The sequence below is a fragment of the Choristoneura fumiferana genome, chromosome 8 (genome assembly GCF_025370935.1).
Source record: "Choristoneura fumiferana chromosome 8, NRCan_CFum_1, whole genome shotgun sequence".
NCBI classification, from domain to species: Eukaryota; Metazoa; Arthropoda; class Insecta; order Lepidoptera; family Tortricidae; genus Choristoneura; species Choristoneura fumiferana.
In genome coordinates, this window is record NC_133479.1 from 11,817,446 (window position 1) to 11,837,830 (window position 20,385).

The window sequence follows — 20,385 nt, forward strand, 5'->3', positions numbered from 1 at the left end:
GAGGCTATATCAATGAGCTAAAACTTACTTGCCACTCCGCTACGAAATGCGTAGCGTGTTAGTAGTAGAGCACGGTAAATGCTTCGCAGCGTAGTTCATTGATTCTTCGTATCTACTATTACTACCATTGTCTTCTGATCTACTTTTGATGCACCACCTGTTGTAAACTAGTCCTTCCTTCTTTCTGTAAAAAAGGTTGCCTGAAAGAGATCGCTCTTAAGCGATAAGGCCGCCTATTGCTCACCTTGTAAGTTTAATAATTTGTTTTCTGTATCGCTTACTATGTCTGGTGTACAATAAAGAGTCTTTGTATTGTATTGTAGACTATTGTCTTCTTCTCTTTCTAAAACGCTTTTCTCTATGTTTAGTTGCTATGGTGCTACTTGCGTATGAAGACACATGCTAGTATTGCTTTCTCCGTCTAATCTTGTATTTTTAACCTTTATAACTCTATTTTAATTAAAGGTTCGATAATCGTTCGATTACATGCATTGACAAGCTTTGATTTATAAAATAAATAAATAAATAAAATACAAAATTCCTAAAAATCACAATTTCACAAAAAAAAATTGTTGCTTGTAACATAACTTAAGTGACTACAAAACTAAGGCCTACTAGTAGCTAAAAGTTAGGTGATGTCTTACAAAATCAGTTTTACAATATTAGTATAATTTTGGTTCCTAATTAGTAAAATTTGGCTAAACGTCAAGTAGCCAAACTAGTTCAGCTATCCTTTTTTTTTCAGTGTTCTGCGACCGAGATTTGACGACCCTCATCCTACCTTTAAATTATAAAGATATAAATCGTAGTTCATCAAATTTATAATAGATAAATGAGATAGTAAAGACATTAGAGCCAATTTCCCTGTTCAAAAGTACAATTGGGTCAGGCATTTAATAGACAGACAATCATAATGACCGAACTGTTTTGTTCATATATTTGTACGGCAATTAACTATTATTATGACATCGTTTATAAATGGACTTAATAATCGGTTTTATTCTTGGAATTCAAGTTAAACGATAGACGCTCCAAAAGAATATAATTGAGTGGGGCACTTTATATAAATTAAATAATTGAACAAAAATTTCACAAATTGAAGGCGAAATAATTAACCCATGTAATACGTTTTTGTTAAAAATTACATATTTGACTGTACTTTTTTGACTGTACTTGCATTGTTATTCAAGCTACATTTCCGTACCAAATTTCAAGTCTATGCCATTAACCGTTGAGGAGTTCCGTTCTGCGGAGACGATCCTGGTCTGGTCCTGGGCATTTTTCAGTTGGTGACACAAAACTTTGAAACGATTTATAAATTATTACACTAATATAGGACGCTAAATAGGTAAATTCTGGACTAACATAGGCCGAAGTTACAGATAAAACCCGCCGCCGTTGCCCGCTGCCGGATACAAATTTGTAGTGAGAATGTAATTGAAGATCATGTTTTTTAAAAAGTGTGTGATATTGGTGCGCATAATCTCGCTTAAACTTGTACTTTGAGAATATCTGTGAGATCATGTAATTGGCTCTGTGTCACTAATTTCACATTCATATTGTTGTAGGTATAAACTGTTGGTTCTCCTTTAATAAATAAATAAAAAATAAAAATAAAAAAAACCAACGTATGCATTAAACATCCATACTTATCAGGGCTTGTTATTACGAAAATTTAAATTAATTTAGTTTCAAGTACATATTCATATACAAAACAAAAGCGAGCCTCCTCTCGAATCGCCTGAAAACGTACAAACGACTAATTTCAAGGCAAACTCGTACTAGTCCGCCCATTAATTGTCAAAGTTTGTATTAACAACCTATCTTACACGAGCACACAGGCCATACTTTATAGACGTGACGATAAGGCTCAATTTGCCATCCGTTAACCGCATTTCGGGACAGCTAGAGATATGCTTAATCAGAAGGTCGTAAGAGCATATGAGTTGCGTATTTACTTAAGCTGTTTGGTTATAGTTAGGAAGGTCTCCGGGCGACAGGAGATATCTGGCCTGTTGGGTTAACTTCAAATTACTCTAAGACTATTAGGAAAGCGATATTGGAAATAAATTTCGCGTTGACACTATTTCACGGTTGATTTCGGATTCGTAAACTTCTACGTGATCTCTAACTTCTGATAAACTCCAACGTAAAAGAATTTAAAACTGCGGAGTGTTACTTTACGTCAAAGCTAGTGAAGATGTCTGTTTATTTGAACAAATCCGTACAAAGTTTCTAGGACCACTTTTTCAGAGGAATATTAAATTCTTTCAAACACGAAAATATGCTGCTAACTCTTTAGCCTTTAAAACGCTTTTCGTTACATAAAAGATAGCATTATTGTGTAAATAACGCGTGCACGGTCAAAATCGCGATAACCATTTCTATTTGTCAGTATAAGATTTCGATAGGAAGAAAGGAAATTTCTAGACTTTTTTGGAGTGATATAACTGACTCTCGTGACATATTGATAAAAAATAGTAAATTAAACGGAACAATTCAGTTTTTTGAAGTGTCCGGTTTGGTGCCGAAGTTTAGATACAGTTATCCAAGAATAAAACCGGCCAAGAGCGTGTCGAACACGCCCAAAATTGGGTTCCGTAGCCATTACGAAAAAATTAAGTAATATCTCACTAAGGATTTCGTATTTTATACGGAATCTTCCAAGTTTAGGTATATTTTATACCTTAGGCTGCTATTTAAGAGTAAAAAAACTACTAATAATTCTCAAGCAAACATAGCTGTTATAGTTTTCCTTGATAGTTTGATATACTTACTAAAATCCTGATTTTTTTTTAATTTTTCCACCCACCGGTTTATATTTTATATGGGGGGGATTTTAATGAAAATTTGCACTTTAAAGTTGAATATTTCGCAAAAAATCGAAAAATCGTCTTAGCAAACCCCTAATGGACTTATCCAACGATACCCTACACTATAGGGTTGGTTGAGAAAAAAAAACACCCCCACTTTACGTCTATGGGAGGTACACTAAAAAAAAATTTTTTAGTTTTTTATTGTACCATTTAGTCGGCATAGTTTACATATATATATCCGTGCAAAATTACAGCTTTCTAGCATTGATAGTCCCTGAGCAAAGCCGCGGACGGACGGACGGACAGACAGACAGACAGACATGGCGAAACTAAGGCTTCCGTTTTCGAAATTTTGGCTCCGGAACTCAAAAACCACATTAAGAAAATCCTAAAATTAATTTGTGTAGGAACAGAAAAAATACTTATGCCCAACGTTGTACTATGCAAATTAAAAACCTGGCCATCGTGTGTTATTGTTCGTTAAAAAGTTTAAATGGCTTGCGATATCGTGACGTTCGCAATGTCATTTGGAAATAAAGCGCAAATTAAAGTTTTATGGCCGCACGTCAGACACGCATGTGGACATAATTAAGGTTATTGGATTAAAACACTGTGGTTTGATCTGTAAGAAATTCGGGACTAATATAAGACTACGATAAAATATATCATTTGGCGATCTCTTACTTCAAATAGAGAATCAACTGAGTTGAAAATGTGATGTACGCCATTATTTAAATAACGTTGTAAATCTATTTTTGGTTTTTCTCAACAATTTTTTTTCGAACATGTGGTAGATTTTTTTGACATTCACAAATGCTTGTTATAGCCTAAATTGAATAAGGATGGTTTTAACGAACTTAGGGGCTGTTAACCACCTATTGATTAATTTTAATTGACGGATAAATGTGATCCCGTCTCCATCTATTCGAACAAAACAAACAGACGCGGCATCACATTTATCCGTCAAATAAATTTAATCAACGGATGGTGAAACAGGGGGTTAGTCTCATAAAAGTTAAGTATTAATAAATAGGTAAGTAATAAATAACCATCATACTTGAATGAAGTATTTTCAAATGATTCTAGAATATTTTAAGATAATAAAGTTAATTTGATTCAATTGTTTTTTCCCTGGAAATGAAAAACGATATTATTAATCACTTTTTGACTTATTTCTTCGCAACTGGTGCAATTTGGACAAACAAACGTATATTTATTACCGTCCATATAAAAATATCGGCCAGCATTACGACTTGTACGGGTGCTAAGTTGGTGCGAGTAAATACAACAGGGACGCGCAAACAACTGTGTACAGTGTAAATGTTTTTATTCTGCACAATACGTGCAAACCTCTCGAGGTTACGTGTTTGGGTTTGGATAAACTACAAAAAAGGAATTGACGGTACATTTGTCAAGCTTTCCTGTTATCAAACGTGTAAACACATTTTGCTTCGTATTTCCCCTCTGATTGATGCTGACATTTTGTCTCCTGTTCAAATATAAAGAACCACTGGGTGTCTATTCTAACTTATCGCGAAGCCGCAGATAGGTGCAAACTTTAAACAACTGTTAGTAACTTGATATTGCGTGGCCATAAATAAAAACAAGGTGTTATTTCACAAAAACTTTCGACGCTGCTTCCCACCATTTCTTTACTGCCCCATCTGCCACCTTTACGGCTAATATAACAGGCTTCTGTTCCCATTCATACTATACAGAGGCACATAAACGTGCGTAACGATCTAATACTCTGACAGTTCTAATATTTTTATGTCAAAATTGGTCACAATATGACATCAATTCCGTTTCACACAATACTTTTTACTTGTCGTATTATGCGGTTATCAATAAAGCAGAAGTTGCGCACTTTGCAGTTAGTATAGGTAACTTAATTCGACAAAACTTGATATAATTTAGATTCATATTAAACAGCCGATCGAGTGCTCAGTTTTCCTAAAATCTGATTAAGATTACGGAATTAAATGATTTACTGCATCATAATCAACACAAGTTGTCTTGGCTCCTTTTGTAAGTTATTTGCTATCGTATCCGCTTGCCACGTCTCGTCCCCGTTTCGTTGTTTCACTCAGGCCAACGAAAGTTAGTCAGGTGTCGGTCTTCATAGCCACTCAGTTATTGTTCCATGGCAATCCAATAACTAGTTTCTTGTTCGCGTTTTTCTTTGCTTCCATTACCTCCGCTGTAGATATCCATCTGTTTATTGTTCTCACAACTTCATCCACAACTTACGCTTCTAATTTAACTATTCCATCACGATGTAAATTCGGTAACTACACAACTCGGGAATGTTAATCAGTAAACACAATGATTAATTAAGTCTGTAGACGGAGGATCTTTGTCATTGTAATGAGAGGTGTCTCATTCTCATGCAAACATCTTGATGCTAAATGAGTGTGAAACGGAAGGGGCGACTTGTTAACTGGCACTACGCATAACTTGTGAACTGACTTTCCGCGTCGGAAGTTCGTGAGGTTAACAATGATGCATGCTGCTTTGTGTGAAAATATTCAATCATGACATGTGCGCTGAACCGAGGGGTCTCCCAAGGCTCTGTGTTGCGGCTCGTGCTTCAAATGTTAAGTTAAACTGGCATCAAGATCAGAAGTACAATACAAATAACACCGTTACTTCCACTGAATTTTAATATCAGCTTGCATTTGTTATGAACTGTATCGGTCCAGCGCGTCTGCATAAAAATCTAAACACGGACGCGTACAGCAAACAAAAGATAACAAAAAAGCCACGACGGCACTACGTACGGCGGTACGTGACAAATTGAGAAAGGCCGGTCTCGAACAGAATCCGAAGCTTAAAGCCCTTTACAGAGTAACAGTAAATAATACGTAAATGTTTAATGATTAAGAAACTTCCCCCGGAACGAAAAGCCGTAACGAATATAACACAATTCATTCGCATAGTAGCTGCTGCACTCCTCCGGTCCGTACAGCGGATATTGAATTTTCCTACAGATCGCTTGTTATTGCAAATCCAGTTTTTATTTATCGTAACATTTAAACCGTTCGTTTGTTGACAGGAAATTAATGCATCAACTGATTCGATTTGTGCTAACGAGTGAGCGGGATGGAGATATTTGGAGGTCGATTGAATTAGTTATGGATCTTTGGAGATTTTATTTATATTTCAAACTGTTTGAATTTAACGTTCTGCGGCTGGAACTGGAATTTAGTGCGACGAATACAGCTCCAAATTTATTTCAGCAAATGGTATTTCTTCGTCAATGAAACAATCGGTTGCAATATTGAAAATAGATTGATTCAGGCGTTACTTTGTGTAAGTTTATTAATGAACTAATCTTTTTGCTATTTCGCAACCGCAACTCCAAAAAGAAAGTGAAAATAATAATGGCAATGCATACCTAGTATTAATAATTTGTTATAGAATAGACTCTTTTAAATAGATACTGGTACCTATCAACTTCGTAAAGTTTCCCTTTTTCGGTTTTTGTTTTATTTTAGTTTCCCTGTTAGATGGTGGGCGTTAGATGGTGCAGGAGTGGTTTCGATTCCCAGCCCTAGCTAGCTATTCAAAGTCAAAGTCAAAGTAGGCTATCTTATGAATGTCAAAAAAAAATCTACCACTGAGAAGCGGCAAGAAACTCAATATTCTTCTTCTTTTAAGTTTAATTTAAAATGTATAGGTATATGATAGATATGTACCTACATATCGAAACCTTCACAATGTTAGCATGCAAAACCAATATGGCGGAGCGCTGTCACGATATTTAGTTGTTAACTTTTATTACCCGCTATACATTAACGTTACCATTATAGAAATATACGCAATTCTGCAGGTATCGGAAACCGCTAAACTTTTATGTGTACCTATTAAATTTTATTGTGAATATCTTTTAATCTCTCCATGCTTAGACGCATGCAGTTCGTTCAGTCGGCAATTAAAATTATAAGACATTTTTGTGGAACAATAATAAACAGTAAGCCGTGGTGGCCTAGTGGTTTGACCTATTCCCAGCGCTGGTCTCTTTTTCTGGTTTTTAGGGTTCCGGAGTCAAAATGGCAAAAACTGTCTGACCGTCCGTCCGTAAGTCACAGGCATATTACTCGAAAACTGCAAAATGTATATCAATGAAATTTGGAGTACAGATGTCTTGTCAAAGCCGCTATTTAGTTTTGTAGTAAAATTACAAAAATAAATATTAATAGGGGGGGGGGGGCACTCCATACACGTAACAGAAATTGAAAAAAAAAATTTAACTTTCATCAACGTGTGGCACATAGTTCGACAGCTCTTTTGAAAAGATAGTAAGGTTTTTCAAAAACTTTTTTGATTAAATGAAGATTACCGGAAATAATCTCTCCAAAAGTAGCAAAAATAGTGTCGGTGACCGTCTACCATAAATTTACCGCCTAGCTTGTTTCCTCCCTCCATCAATAAATAACAAAAACCGACCAAGAGCGTGTCGCACACGCCCGGAATAGGGTTCCGTAGCCATTACGAAAAGATTAAGTAATATTTTTCTAAGGATTTCGTATTTTATACGGAATCTTCCAAGTTTACGTATATTTTATACTTTAGGCTGCTATTTACTAATTCTCAAGCAAACTTAGCCGTTATAGTTTCCTTTAAAGTTTGATATACTTACTACCATCCTGAATTTTTTCAATATTTTCCACCCACTGGTTTAGATTTTAGAGGGGGGGGGGAACGCTCGATTTTAATGGAAATTTGCACTTTAAAGTTGAATATTTCGTAAAAAAATCACTGAATCGAAAAATCCTATTAGCAAACCCCTAATAGTTTTAAAAGACATATCCAACGATACCTTACATACACTATAGGGTTGGATGAGAAAAAAAAATCACCCCCACTTTACGTCCATGGGAGGTACCCTAAAAAAATTTATTTTTATTTTTATTGTACTATTTTATTGGCATAGTTTACATATATCATCATCCCAGCCTATATACGACCCACTGCTGGGCACAGGCCTACTCTGAGAACAAGAGGGCTTGGGCCATAGTTCCCACGCGGGCCCAGTGCGGACACACGCACCATTGAATTGCTTCGCAGGTTGTGTAGGTTTCCTCACAATGTTTGCCTTCACCGCAAAGCTCGTGGTAAATTTCAAATGTAATTCCGCACATGAATTTCAAAAAACTCAGAGGTGCAAGCCGGGTTTGAACCCACGACCCTCTGCTTGAGAGGCGATAGGTCAAACCACTACGCCACAACGGCTTCAAGCCGTGGTTTACATATATATCCGTGCAAAATTACAGCTTTCTAGCATTGATAGTCCCTGAGCAAAGCCGCGGACGGAGAGACAGACATTGCGAAACTATAAGGGTTCCGTTTTTGCCATTTTGGCTCCGGAACCCTAAAAGGTCTCTTCGCATCTAGTTGCTCTGAAAAATAGACAAGAAAAAGTATTTCGGATGAACTCTGTGTAAAGTCCAGACGATGTTGGCCGCGTTTATGTCTCATCTAATATGACCGGCCATGACGGCTGGTTAATCGTCGATTGTTTGCAGTACTTACGTGAATTCAGGCTTTTCAATATTTTAACCTCTTACAGACTTCCCTACAGACAAAACTCTCTACTGTCTTCAACCCCGTAAAACATCCAAATGAGAAACGAACCCACTCTAAGGCAATTGTTATATTATTTATCCACAAAAGGCGCGGTACACACAACATCTAATTTCAGCTAATGACGCTCGTGAAACAGGAATGATTTCTACATCGTGTGTTCCACACCTAATTAACGCACCGTACTAATGTGTAAACTGCCTTCAATTATTCAACACTGCGGTCGAGGGAATGGACCTGCAATTTTTAAGTAGCGGTTAGGTTTAATCGGAATGTGTAATCGCTCTTCCGGTAACGCCATATTCAGTTCAGTTTTTCATGAAATTGTGTCCATTTTAACTGAAATATTGGCCAAAGTCCATAAACATTTAGGTAATAGCAACACACAGGAAGTAAATGCGATTGTCAATGCGTGCACGTTTGACAATAGTTTGGACGTGGATATACAATTCGCCTAAGTCTTTGTTTCCACGGAAGAGTGTCCGCACTGGATTTTGATGTCAATACGTTGGGCAAAAAACGCACCAGCCTTATGGTCATGGGTAATTTAATTTTTTTTAATTGACCAAAAAGTTATGTGCATCAGGGCTCCACAGACCAAAAGTTTCTACAGCAAAAGCTGCAAATATGTACTCTCTTGAGAGCCCTGCGTATTTGCGGCATTTTGCTGTCTCAGCCTGTGCTGCTGCTTCGCCCGCCCTAATTGTAGTTTAAAATGATCTACTTTAGTTTTTATACATACTTACTTTTTTTAATGTGCATGTGTTTTGTTTTTATTAAATAAATAAATATCACGGGACAATTCACACCAATTGACCTAGTCCCAAAGTAAGCTTAGCAAAGCTATTACTTACTACTACCTTTTCCTACTACTTTGCTTTATTACTTTTCTCTATCATATTTTTATTTTTAATTTTACTGCATTGTGGTTGTTCTTTGTCCAGCCATTCTATAAATTCGTACGCAACGGCAAAAAGTGGAGAACATAAATTATTTTTGTAATGTAATACCAAGCCATCTACTTTTAGCTTATAAATGATTGATTGATTGACCGAACATCCACTTTTAATCTCGGGAAAACGTTGATGTCCTGCGAAAATTGACTGAAAGCGGAGTTGCGGGGAGAGGACAGCGAATGTAGCGCATCATAAATTTGGTACACAGCACGTACAGTGGTGTAAAACGCTGACACGACCATCGCGGATGCGTTGCTACTTTGTGCTACACTAAAATGCAGGGCTGATGCCATTAAAAAAAACGGGCCGGTGCGGGTCGGACTTTGCGCTTATAAGGTTATTTTAAATTAAATAAGAAGGCACTCGTTTACGGTTGAAACAAAAGTGTAGGTAATCAAAATTACACATCAAAACCATAGACAATAAAAAAAGCTCTAAAAAGTTTTGTAATCTGCACAAGGTTTCTGTACCAAATGTAGAATACAAGCCGTGCGAATGACAGTTCTGTGTCCGCCAAATTAAGTTTGTTGTAATTATTATTTTTAATTCCATAATTTTGTCATGTTTTAAATAATTAAACCTTAAGGTATAAAAATATTTTTTTTAAGCTAGCAATACCAAAAAGAGACTAGCAACCCTTGCTAAATGGTGATGTTCGTAAATCAACGGTAGCCGGATTACACTGCGTCATCAAATCATGGCGGCGCGTGTTTTGGCGGGAAAACGTGGTTTTGCGATTTTTCGCGCCTACTATCTACCTACGTATAGAGACCGTTGTGCGTCGCGGATTACAGGCGATGCTCTTGTGTTTTGGATTCAGAAAATGTAGCAAAGTTCATACAAGCGAACACTTTTTTAGTTCGTATGTGAGAAATAGCAGTTTTAATAATTATTATTTTACGCTGGTGTAATTTTACGGTGAATCTCTTAGTACTGATTAAAGAAAGAATTGTTCAGTCATTGACAGCCGTGTATTGATTAACTTTATTTTTATAATAGAACGATTACAATAGGCAAAATGAATGGTTCCAATGTCCGCCTACGTCTAACCTTTCCTACTTACACTTCATTTATTTGAGTAGCTAACTTCCAGAATTTACGGGCAAAATTGTAGTAAACAAACTTATTACTTATCTCAAAGTATTTATACGACTTCACATCAGATACGTCCTTAATCTGAGAGTTTATCCAAAATCTCTGAATTTATTAATTCATAAACCTATGTTTTCCTCACCGAGCCAGCTAGGTATCATTAGCTAACTAACAACGGCAATTAGTTCACAAGCCAATTAACTAGAAGCTGTTTACTAAGCTTAGCTCAACAAACAGCCAGTTAGATAGCGCACTCTTTCACACCTTCCTATTTTCAGCTACGATTAGGCCTATCGCATTAGGCCGTTCAGAACGACGCGCTGATATGACATTTAAATGTATTTTCAACTGGCAACACCAAAGCTGCGGATTTGCTGACGTGGTGACAGCCTGGCAACATTTGTTTTCGCTCACAATATATTAATAAAAACGGAATTAATATGTTCTGAATCGTATTTCTCTCGAATTAAGGCTTATGACATGTGAACGTTATCGCTGTAATGTGGGCATTCGTTTTAACAATTAATTTCGGTGAAATGTGTTCTATTGTTTAAGTACGGGGATGTGGTTTATGAGAATTTATTTGATGAAAACTTGGAGCTTTAATTCCGTGAAGTAATTGAAATAAAATTTAATTTAAAATACGAAGTCAGTACTTATTGGTTTTGGTCTTTGATTTAATTTCGTAGAAAAATTAAAACTAACTAATAGTTATGTCTACCACATGGAAAAAAAGGAATTCTTTGATCAAGAATATTCATAGTCTCAGAAATATTGTTTAAATCCAAGTACTTAATTCTTTTCTTTAAGTAAGATAATAGTTTTAACCCAAGACAATATTTGTATTCATCCAATATAATATGCGGTGAAGGAAAACATCGTGAGGAAACTTGCACAAACCTGCGAAGCGATTCAATGGTGCGTGCGAAGTTCCCAATCCGCACTGGGGGGGCCCGCGTGGGAACTATGGCCCAAGCCCTCTTGTTCTGAGAGGAGGCCTGTGCCCAGCAGTGGGACGTATATAGGCTGGGATGATGATGATGAATACAATATGGCGTCAGGCTGGTATGGTGTAGGCTGTCTTGACCAAGGTTTTTGACAAGTGTCAATTTTGACAATTGTCTTAATCTAAGACATCCTTTTTTTCCGTGCACTGAATATTTTAAACTGTCTCAATTTATGAAAATGTTAATGATGAAAATAAATTGTTATATTAATCCGTATCTACTTTAAAACAATGATTCATACTAGTTTCATCTTTGTTGCCTCTCCTCATATCAAAAAATAATTGTACACTTATGTATGAGACACAAACAAAACAGTCTTGTGAAAACAGCAGGGCTACTACGAAACTCGAAACTCGAAGTTCGTATCGTACCGTCCCTCTCGCTCTCGTATTAAATAGTATAAGTGTCAGAGGGACCGCACGACACGAACTTCGAGTTACGAGTTTCGTAGTAGCCCTGCTGTCGTGTTGGTGAGTGAAAAGTGCGAGTGCGAAGTTCAAGTGAGAAGTAAAGTGATTCCAACTAGCTGTTCCTTCCTAATAAAAAAAACACTGATTCGATTTTTTAAAATGAACAGAATTCTGTCTACGTCAGCCGTGTTCCGAACTCCACCCGATGTTTTAAACGAGTCACGCCAATGCACTAAATACCTAGTTTAATAACGAAACTTAATTAGTGCTCCAGCGAACTCGTAAAATCGCTTCGGCATCGAACACATCTGAAGCAGAACTGAACAGTCCAGACCAACTTGACGGCTCCAGCTATATAATAACCAAGTTATATTACCTAAACCAATTCTAGTAGGTTCTATGCAAATAGCTCTATTCGAAGCATCTCCGGTCACACCTGGTCCGTTCTTATTGAAGTTATAAGTTGTGCAAACTGCTGCAGACTACGCTCTATCCTATCATTGAATATTTAGTTCGAGACGAGCCACTACCTCCCTCGGAAATTTATCTTGGCATACGAACTTTGGACTTAAGATATTCGCATTTACTTTAAGTTTGAAGGATATTTTTTTATCTTGAAACCTGCTGTTCACCTGATGGTTAGTGATCTGATCACCGCCGCCCCAGGATAGCTACAGCATCGTCAGGGCTGAGGGTTTGTTGCTAGCTTTACAAAAAACGGCGCACTCGCCTTTTAAAAACACCCGTATCTATGTGTGTGATCATTATAATTACTTTAAGACCTATTGTTAACCAAATTTACTGCAAATGAAAATAAACTTACTTAGAAAAACCGTGGATGCCATGCCAATCCATTTATACAAAAATAAATTAGTTATTGTTTCTCAGAACACTATCAAATTAGGCTACTTATGTGTACCTAATTGTTGTTATGGTCCTCTGGCATGTAGTATTTTATCTCGCTTAATTCCGTCAGTATCATGTCTGTGTTTACGTTTCAACTAAAACGATTCCCACGAAACACTAAGTTGATTTCCTTTTTGTGCCATTCAAAGTCTGACAACGCCAGCCGTGACATTTTACTGAGCTTTATTTATCAGCCTTAATGAAATTGTGCACTGTAGTCGGCCGCAAATGAAATACACTTCCTTTATTAAAAGCTACAAGTCGACGATCTCGGCAATATCATTTCTCAGAAGATCATGCGGTCTCAACGCGTACCTTACTTAGCCTTATTAATTTCGGACCCGAGATCGTGCTATATAATTACGTTGTTCCGTTGTAGACTAATATAAATCCTCAGGTACGACCTAACATGTTACAACTAATCGCATGTTCTAAATTCTATGTGGATTTAATTGGATTGTGGTCATTTTGACCACTACATGTACCGTTGTATGAGTTGAATACTGGATGCTATCTTTACTACGTAGAGAATCGGGCTTCATGCGATCTTAAACCTAGGCAGAAGGCGGATCACGTCGACTTCCACGTTGAACGTTAAATAAATTTATTGAGGTTTAGGATTCCTTTATATCGAGAACAAAAGATTTTATGAATTGAAAGACGATTGTAACGCTTATTTTAGTTGATTTAATAAGCGCATTCCAAGTCGGTGAGAAGTGAAATGTTATTTGTTTGCCGTTTCGGCTGACATTTAACGTTCGGTTCGTTGTGTTTCAGGTGTGAAGGAAGGCAACCGGCGTTCATGACTCTGGCTGCAAACGATAAAAATGTGTTTGATTGAGAAGAGTTTTACCGTGTATTGTAAATTTAGACGAACGTGCCAGTGCTGCGTTCCCCAACGCGAGTCCAGTTGAGAAGACCGAAACAGTGGCTATATAACAATGGAATATGGTTGAAACACCACCGCCGCGGCTTCAACCAAACTGTGCTTCCAAAATATGATCTCGCGCAGTGAAATCCTTGCTTAGCTGAACAATTCGCCATAAAAATAGAACAAATACACCAAAAAAAAATCGCGTTTAATCTTTGTAAATACAAAATCTAAAATTATCCTCGTTGTCTACGTGTTATTTAAAAATTCTTATACAAATACGGATTAAGTAGCTTAAATTTAAAATTTCGGAAAATTTTAATCATCGAAGCGGTTGTCGTATTTTTGTGATAAAAAATATAATAGGTTTTAAATTAAGTGGCAAAACTCGGTTGTGATGTGTATAGTTTGTAGTAGACTGTATCGTAAGTAAGATTAAGGTTTGTCGCTTGGTCCCGGCCGAGTGTTTAATGGTTGCGCGCGCGCAAGCCGCGCGGTGATGGGGGCGGGGCGAGCGGTGCGTTGTCACGTGGTATTTGGCGCAGGCGCGGTCCGGCGCCGGTAAGATGCGAGAGCGGCGTTCCCCGCTCCACCGCACCGCCGCTCTGCTGATTGCCTGCCTACTCTTCCTCAACCATCGAGTGGACGCATCCGGTGAGTTACACAAACTACCTTTATTTACTTTTAAGTCTATGTTATACGAGGTAGCGATTGGTTGTTAAGGCTTTGCCAGACAGCGGGCGATTGGCGTGAAATGTTGCGCTAGCGCTACTAGCCACATAATTAATAAGAGGAATAGAAATGTGACGCGAACGTAGTGCTTGACATCGCTACGGATAAAATAGTTTCGTAAAAAAAATATGATTTCATTTGACTTTTTGCCGACTGTACATTTTGTTGACTATACTTGCGTACATAACGTACACGAAAAAGTGCACATAGAGAAAAAATTGAAGGGTATTAAAACTTCTCGATTTCTATTCCTCTTATAAGTTTTGTACTGTTTTTAGACTGTGCAGTGCACTGAGTGACATTACACATTTCCATGGAAGTTAATACCCTAAAGCAGCTACACTCAACCTGCGGTTCGCCAAGTTTCTCTAAGTGGCTCGCCTGGCGTAAAAGTTATATTAATTACTACCCTGTTACACGCGACTCCGTCCGCGCAGAATTCGTTTATCGCTATCCCGCGGAGACTATGCAATTTTCCGGGATAAAAACTATCATAATATTATGTCCTTCCCGGGGACTCAAATTATTATGTATACCGAATTTCATCTAAATCGGTCAGACTTATAAACTTTTATAATATAAGTGGGATCAATTCTTTTGACTTGTGTTGTGATGCTGTTGACAATTAATGCTGCACCATACTCACAACACAAAAGATAATTAAAACATTTAGTCCGTCAGTTATAGATTACGGACTAATTATTAGTTTTTAGTTTCGCCATGTCTGTCTGTCCGCGACCGTTAGTATAACAAAGCTGTAATTTGGCATGAATAAATATCAGTCACGCCGACAGTGGTAAAATAAAAAATAAATAAAAAAAAACGTAAAGTGGGGTTGATTTTTTTTTCTCGGCTAACCCTATATTATGGGGTATCGTTGGATAGGTCTTTTAAAACTATTGCAGGGTTTTTAAGACGCTTTTTCGATTCAGTGATCTGTTTGCGAAATATTCAACTTTGAAGTGCACATTTTTATTAAAATCGAACGTCAGCTCCCCCCTCTATAATCTAGACTGTTGGGAGGAAAAATTTGAAAAAATTCAGAATGGTAGTAAGTATATCAAATTTACAAAAAAAATATAGGTATAACTTAAAAATTATCTTAGCAGATTGCTTGAGAATTATTAGTAGTTTAAGTGTAAATAGCAGCAATATACCTACCTAAACTTGGGAGATTCTGTACACAATACGAAATCCTTAGAAAAATATTAAGTACTTGATTATTTCGTTTTAATGGCTACGGAACCCTATTGTGGGCGTGTCCTACACGCTCTTGGCCGGTTTTTTTAAGACACTAGCCTATTGTGGCTCATAAACAACAAAGGTTGATTATAGCTGACCTAAAGGGTGAAGAAAACTTCAAGTACCTATTGCTAGCGACCGCTGTGTGGTAAAGCCTTAAATCCTTTAGATAACCCGTGAACTCTTATTCTGAAACGAAAATATATTTCTATCAGCAACGACAACAATATCATCCACATACGTACGCATAATCAGAATCACCATGCTTCCAATATCGATTGCGTGTATTGCCAAAGCGAATTCAATGTAGGTATTTTCGTCACAACGAATGAAAGTTCACGGCAGAACCTACAATTATTTAAGGTACCTTTTGATATTCATACATGTAAGAATGGGCTATCGGCGCAACGACAAAAAATAATTTTCAAGGCAATATTTATAGCTTATAACCTCAAAACATTTTAGGTGACATTCATGGAAACCTTCACAATATAGTCGCGCCACTGTTAGTCATATTGCTTCACATGATGGCTGGCAATTAAAGGTGACCGCAGCGAGGTCGTCACGCCACAAAATCCACGTTTTTAATATAACTGTAGTACCCAGTAATTACACTATCTACTTCTGTTTCACTACGGCCGCCTAAGGTTGTTTAGTGAAGTTAATAAACACTTGGATTGGAGCCGCGGAACGCACCCGTATTTGACGTAAGATTAGCTAAGCTGCGTCATCCGAGGCGCTATACATTAGCAGCATTAGGAGCATTAGCTGAGTTTGCTCCTTTTGCCGCAGGACAGACTACTATCTTGTATTGTTTATATTGTTGTCTTGTATTGTTTGTACTGTTGGCAATAAAATATTTTCTTTCTATCTTTAGACGACCAGATGGCCTAGTGGTTAGAGAACCTGACTACGAAGCTTGAGGTCCCGGGTTCGATTCCCGCGTCGGGGCAGATATTTGTATGAAAAATACGAATGTTTGTTCTCGGGTCTTGGGTGTTTACTATGTATTTAAGTATGTATCTATCTATATAATTATATTTATCCGTTGCTTAGTACCCATAACACAAGCTTTGCTAAGCTTACTTTGGGACTACATCAATTGGTGTGAATTGTCCCGTGATATTTATTTTTATTTATGTATTTATCTTTCTATACTTACAGGGTAACATCGGAGACGTAATCAGAAACTACTTTTTTAGGCTCGTTAATCTATAGCTATTTACATGCAGTAGTCCTTACACGAAACCAAAACCATTTATTTTTTGTTCATTTTTATTTTTAACCATGATTTACTGCATTGGTATATATTAAAGGAAAGTTAACAAAAAATAAATGGTTTTTGTTTCGTGTAAGGACTTGTAAATGTAAAAAGTTATCAATTAACGAGCCTAAAAAAGTAGTGTCTCATTACGTCTCCTATGTCACCCTGTATAATAATACATGGCTGGGCTACCGAACTAGTTATGATGTAATGAATAGTTCATGACCCGCAATATAATTGATACGCGTTTCGCGAAGTACCGTTTTACAGCGTGAACAACCAACGTTCGCTCAGGCCACAGTTATTATGTAAATAGGTCTACAGTTGTTGATTTCATTCAATCAAGAGACCGTGGTGTTTTTATAAATTAACATATTTCCCCCTTCACTCAACATTGTAATTGTTCTTATGTTGACTCATAACATAACATGAGCCCGGAGGGCTGAATAGTAGTTCCATATGAATACGCCTCTCATATTCCTTCATTAGCATAGAGGAGCGTCGGGTGTAAATTAACATAAAACTTCGACCAAAAATCGCACCGCGTCCTGAACCCACCCTTCCCGCATAATTAAATGTAACACTGCTTTATCAAAATGAGAAGTGAGCGGTTTTATGCGCGAAATTAACGTGTCTGTAACTGATTTTTGAAAATTACGACTCGCAATTCAACCTCAATAATTATGGTAATGAGGTCGGGAAGTTGGTCGAGTTGCATGTTTTTCTAGTTGCGGTTGTTTACATTATTCTCCACGAGATTAAGGTTTGCGTAATATTACGAATACTTATTGTTGTTTTACTTCTTAAATTGTTATAATGCCGACATTAGGGACACGCGGCGCTTATCATTTGCATAAGCGAGCGGCAGCGGGCGCGGCTGCGGGGGCGATAAAACGACCGCCGTCGAACTTATGAAGGCAATTAATGAAGCAAATGATACAACAATGCTGGCTGCCTCCAAATTACGCTTTTTACAAACCCTTCCAGCCTCCCGGCACAAATGCGACTCTAATTCCCCCCGAACAAGTTTGATTTCAGATTAAGCGGGGATTTTACAACCGTTTGAAATTGGTTTATGTCAGCACATGTTGGAATAAGTAAAAAAGATTTCGCATTCAATGTCTTTACGACACCCTAAAAAATATATTAGAGACGTGACTATGCCCGTCGATCTCGATTACGGTTGTCGGAACGATTCGCTTAGAGAAAAAAATCCAGCCACCGGCCTTCATTTGCATTTTAACATGCACAAGGGGATAACATGGAACGAACCTGTCATATTGTGGAAGTGATCGGATGTGGACTAGGGGAGGATCGATGAGTATGCAAATTTTTATAGACTGTCCTAGCGGTATACTGAAAGTAGGTACTTACTACATGCCATTTTTAACTTAAAATTATAGCTATTTTTTTATTAAGAATGTTTAAGGAATACAATTTAATTTATTGCATAATAGCGTTTACCCGCGGCTGCGCACGCGTAAATAATTAGATACAGCAGTTGAAATGAAATTGAGGGATTTTTTTCAATTCTCGTGGGAATTCCCTAAAATTACATCGTTGGTTTTCATTGACGTTAAATTAAAACACCCATGTCAAAAAGACATGACTCTAAACCCAGCGGTTTAAACGTTTAAACGTGGGAATATCGGGATAAAAAGTATGCTATGTATTTAATCCAGGTTATAAACTAACTTTTTGCCAAGTTTAATTCAAATCCGTCCAGCCGTTTCAGCATGAAGAAGTAACAAACATACTCACTCACTCAGAAACTCACTCACTCACTCACAAACTATCACATTTATAATATTAGTAGGATGAATTCAAAATTCAAGAACGGGTAATAAAATATTTATTTCCATCCGTCCAATCCATCCATCCATAAATCATTCCACTGTCCATCCAACATCCGTTCCATCCATCCATCCATCCATCCATCCATCCATCCAAAAAACTCCATCCGAGTCCGTCCGCCGTAGTCCATCCATCCGTTTCCAAGTCCGTCCATCCATCCATCCATTTCCGTCCACCGAGTCCGTCCGTCATCCGTTCGCCATCCATCCAATCCGTCCGTGTCCGTCGCATCGCATCGCATCGCATCGCATCGCAAATGCTTACAGAGTACGGTCTTTCTTGTTAGAGCAAAATAAGTCACCTAAGAAGTTATGATAGTATCTTCATCCATTTCGTGACATTAAAGCATACATTTCCGAGCATGTTTGCCACATAAATCATTACTGTCCACAACATTGTTAATTACACAAAAAAAAACTATGATAGGCCTAGTCCCTCTTTTAAGTCGCTACACATTTGACAGAGTGGTCATGTTCGCCATTAATTTGAGGATCATTGGTGAAGCTTCATGACGGCTTTCTTGGGAAAATAGTACCTAAAACTATGATAGTATCTTCATATCTTTGGATCCCATGCCCCAATGACCTTTGATCTGAATTCCTTAGTTTTCTAATTTTTTTTGTAGCATATTATATTGACAACAACGACTTTAAGCAATATAGTATCCCATATTTACTTCAAAGTTCATTATCTTCGAAATATTTGGCATCAAAGTTAAACAATTTTAGGCCAAAGAACTGGTTTTCGGGCCATAACTTTTGTGTTAATTAGTTTCAAATGAAAACCCTAGACACGTTTTTCGAAACGTCAAAGACGAACCCAAATATGTAGATTTCGTATATGTTAGATCTTTCACGTCAATAGAGATACGAAATAAGTGTTTTTTTAGACAATGTTTAAAAAATCAACAAAATTAAGTTTTTTTTTTTTTCAAAATCCGGTAGACAAAAATGGAGATAAAAGATTGAAGGACCGATAGACGTTTGACTTATAGTTCTATCTGTAGTGCAAAAGTGGGAGATACGATTCAAAACGTGTCAAAAATGTCAAACACTAGTTCTTAACGTGGCTATAACTCCCATCTTTTATCCATTTTACTCACTGATACCAAGGTTACGTTCAATGAACATGTAAGTCCGGAACCAATTGCAGTTCAATGCAGTGTTCTCGAAGTGGTTAAGGAGTATGTTTACCTCGGGCAAACTATGCAATTAGGTAAAAACAACTTCGAGAAAGAGGCCAACAGGAGAATACAGTTGGGATGGGCAGCGTATGGGAAACTGCGTCAAGTCTTCACATCACCAATTCCACAGAGTCTAAAGACGAAAGTCTTCAATCAGTGCGTCCTACCCGTCATGACATACGGTGCCGAAACATGGACGCTCACGTTAGGGCTGGTCCACAAATTTAAAGTTGCTCAACGTGCTATGGAAAGGGCTATGCTCGGAGTTTCTCTGAAAGATAGAATTCGTAACGAAGTGATCCGACAGAGAACCAAAGTTATCGACATAGCCCACCGCATTAGCACGCTGAAGTGGCAATGGGCCGGCCATATAACCCGAAGAACCGATAACCGTTGGGGTAGACGAGTTCTTGAGTGGAGACCACGGATCGGCAAACGTAGCGTAGGACGTCCTCAGACTCGGTGG

At 37.6% G+C, this 20,385-nt stretch overlaps 1 protein-coding gene across 8 annotated transcripts in view; it reads left to right on the plus strand.

Moving 5' to 3' along the window:
* The window catches only part of Lar (tyrosine-protein phosphatase Lar), a 474,823-nt gene that overhangs the window by 213,245 nt on the left and 241,193 nt on the right, over nucleotides 1-20,385 (plus strand). For 6 of the 8 annotated variants that reach the window (XM_074091236.1, XM_074091242.1, XM_074091237.1 and 3 more), the window contains one exon: nucleotides 14,190-14,298. In XM_074091236.1, the coding sequence (XP_073947337.1) occupies nucleotides 14,190-14,298 (109 nt within the window). Of the gene's footprint in view, nucleotides 1-13,550; nucleotides 14,299-20,385 lie in introns of all 8 variants that reach the window. The other 2 variants (XM_074091240.1, XM_074091239.1) reach the window with 1 other exon arrangement.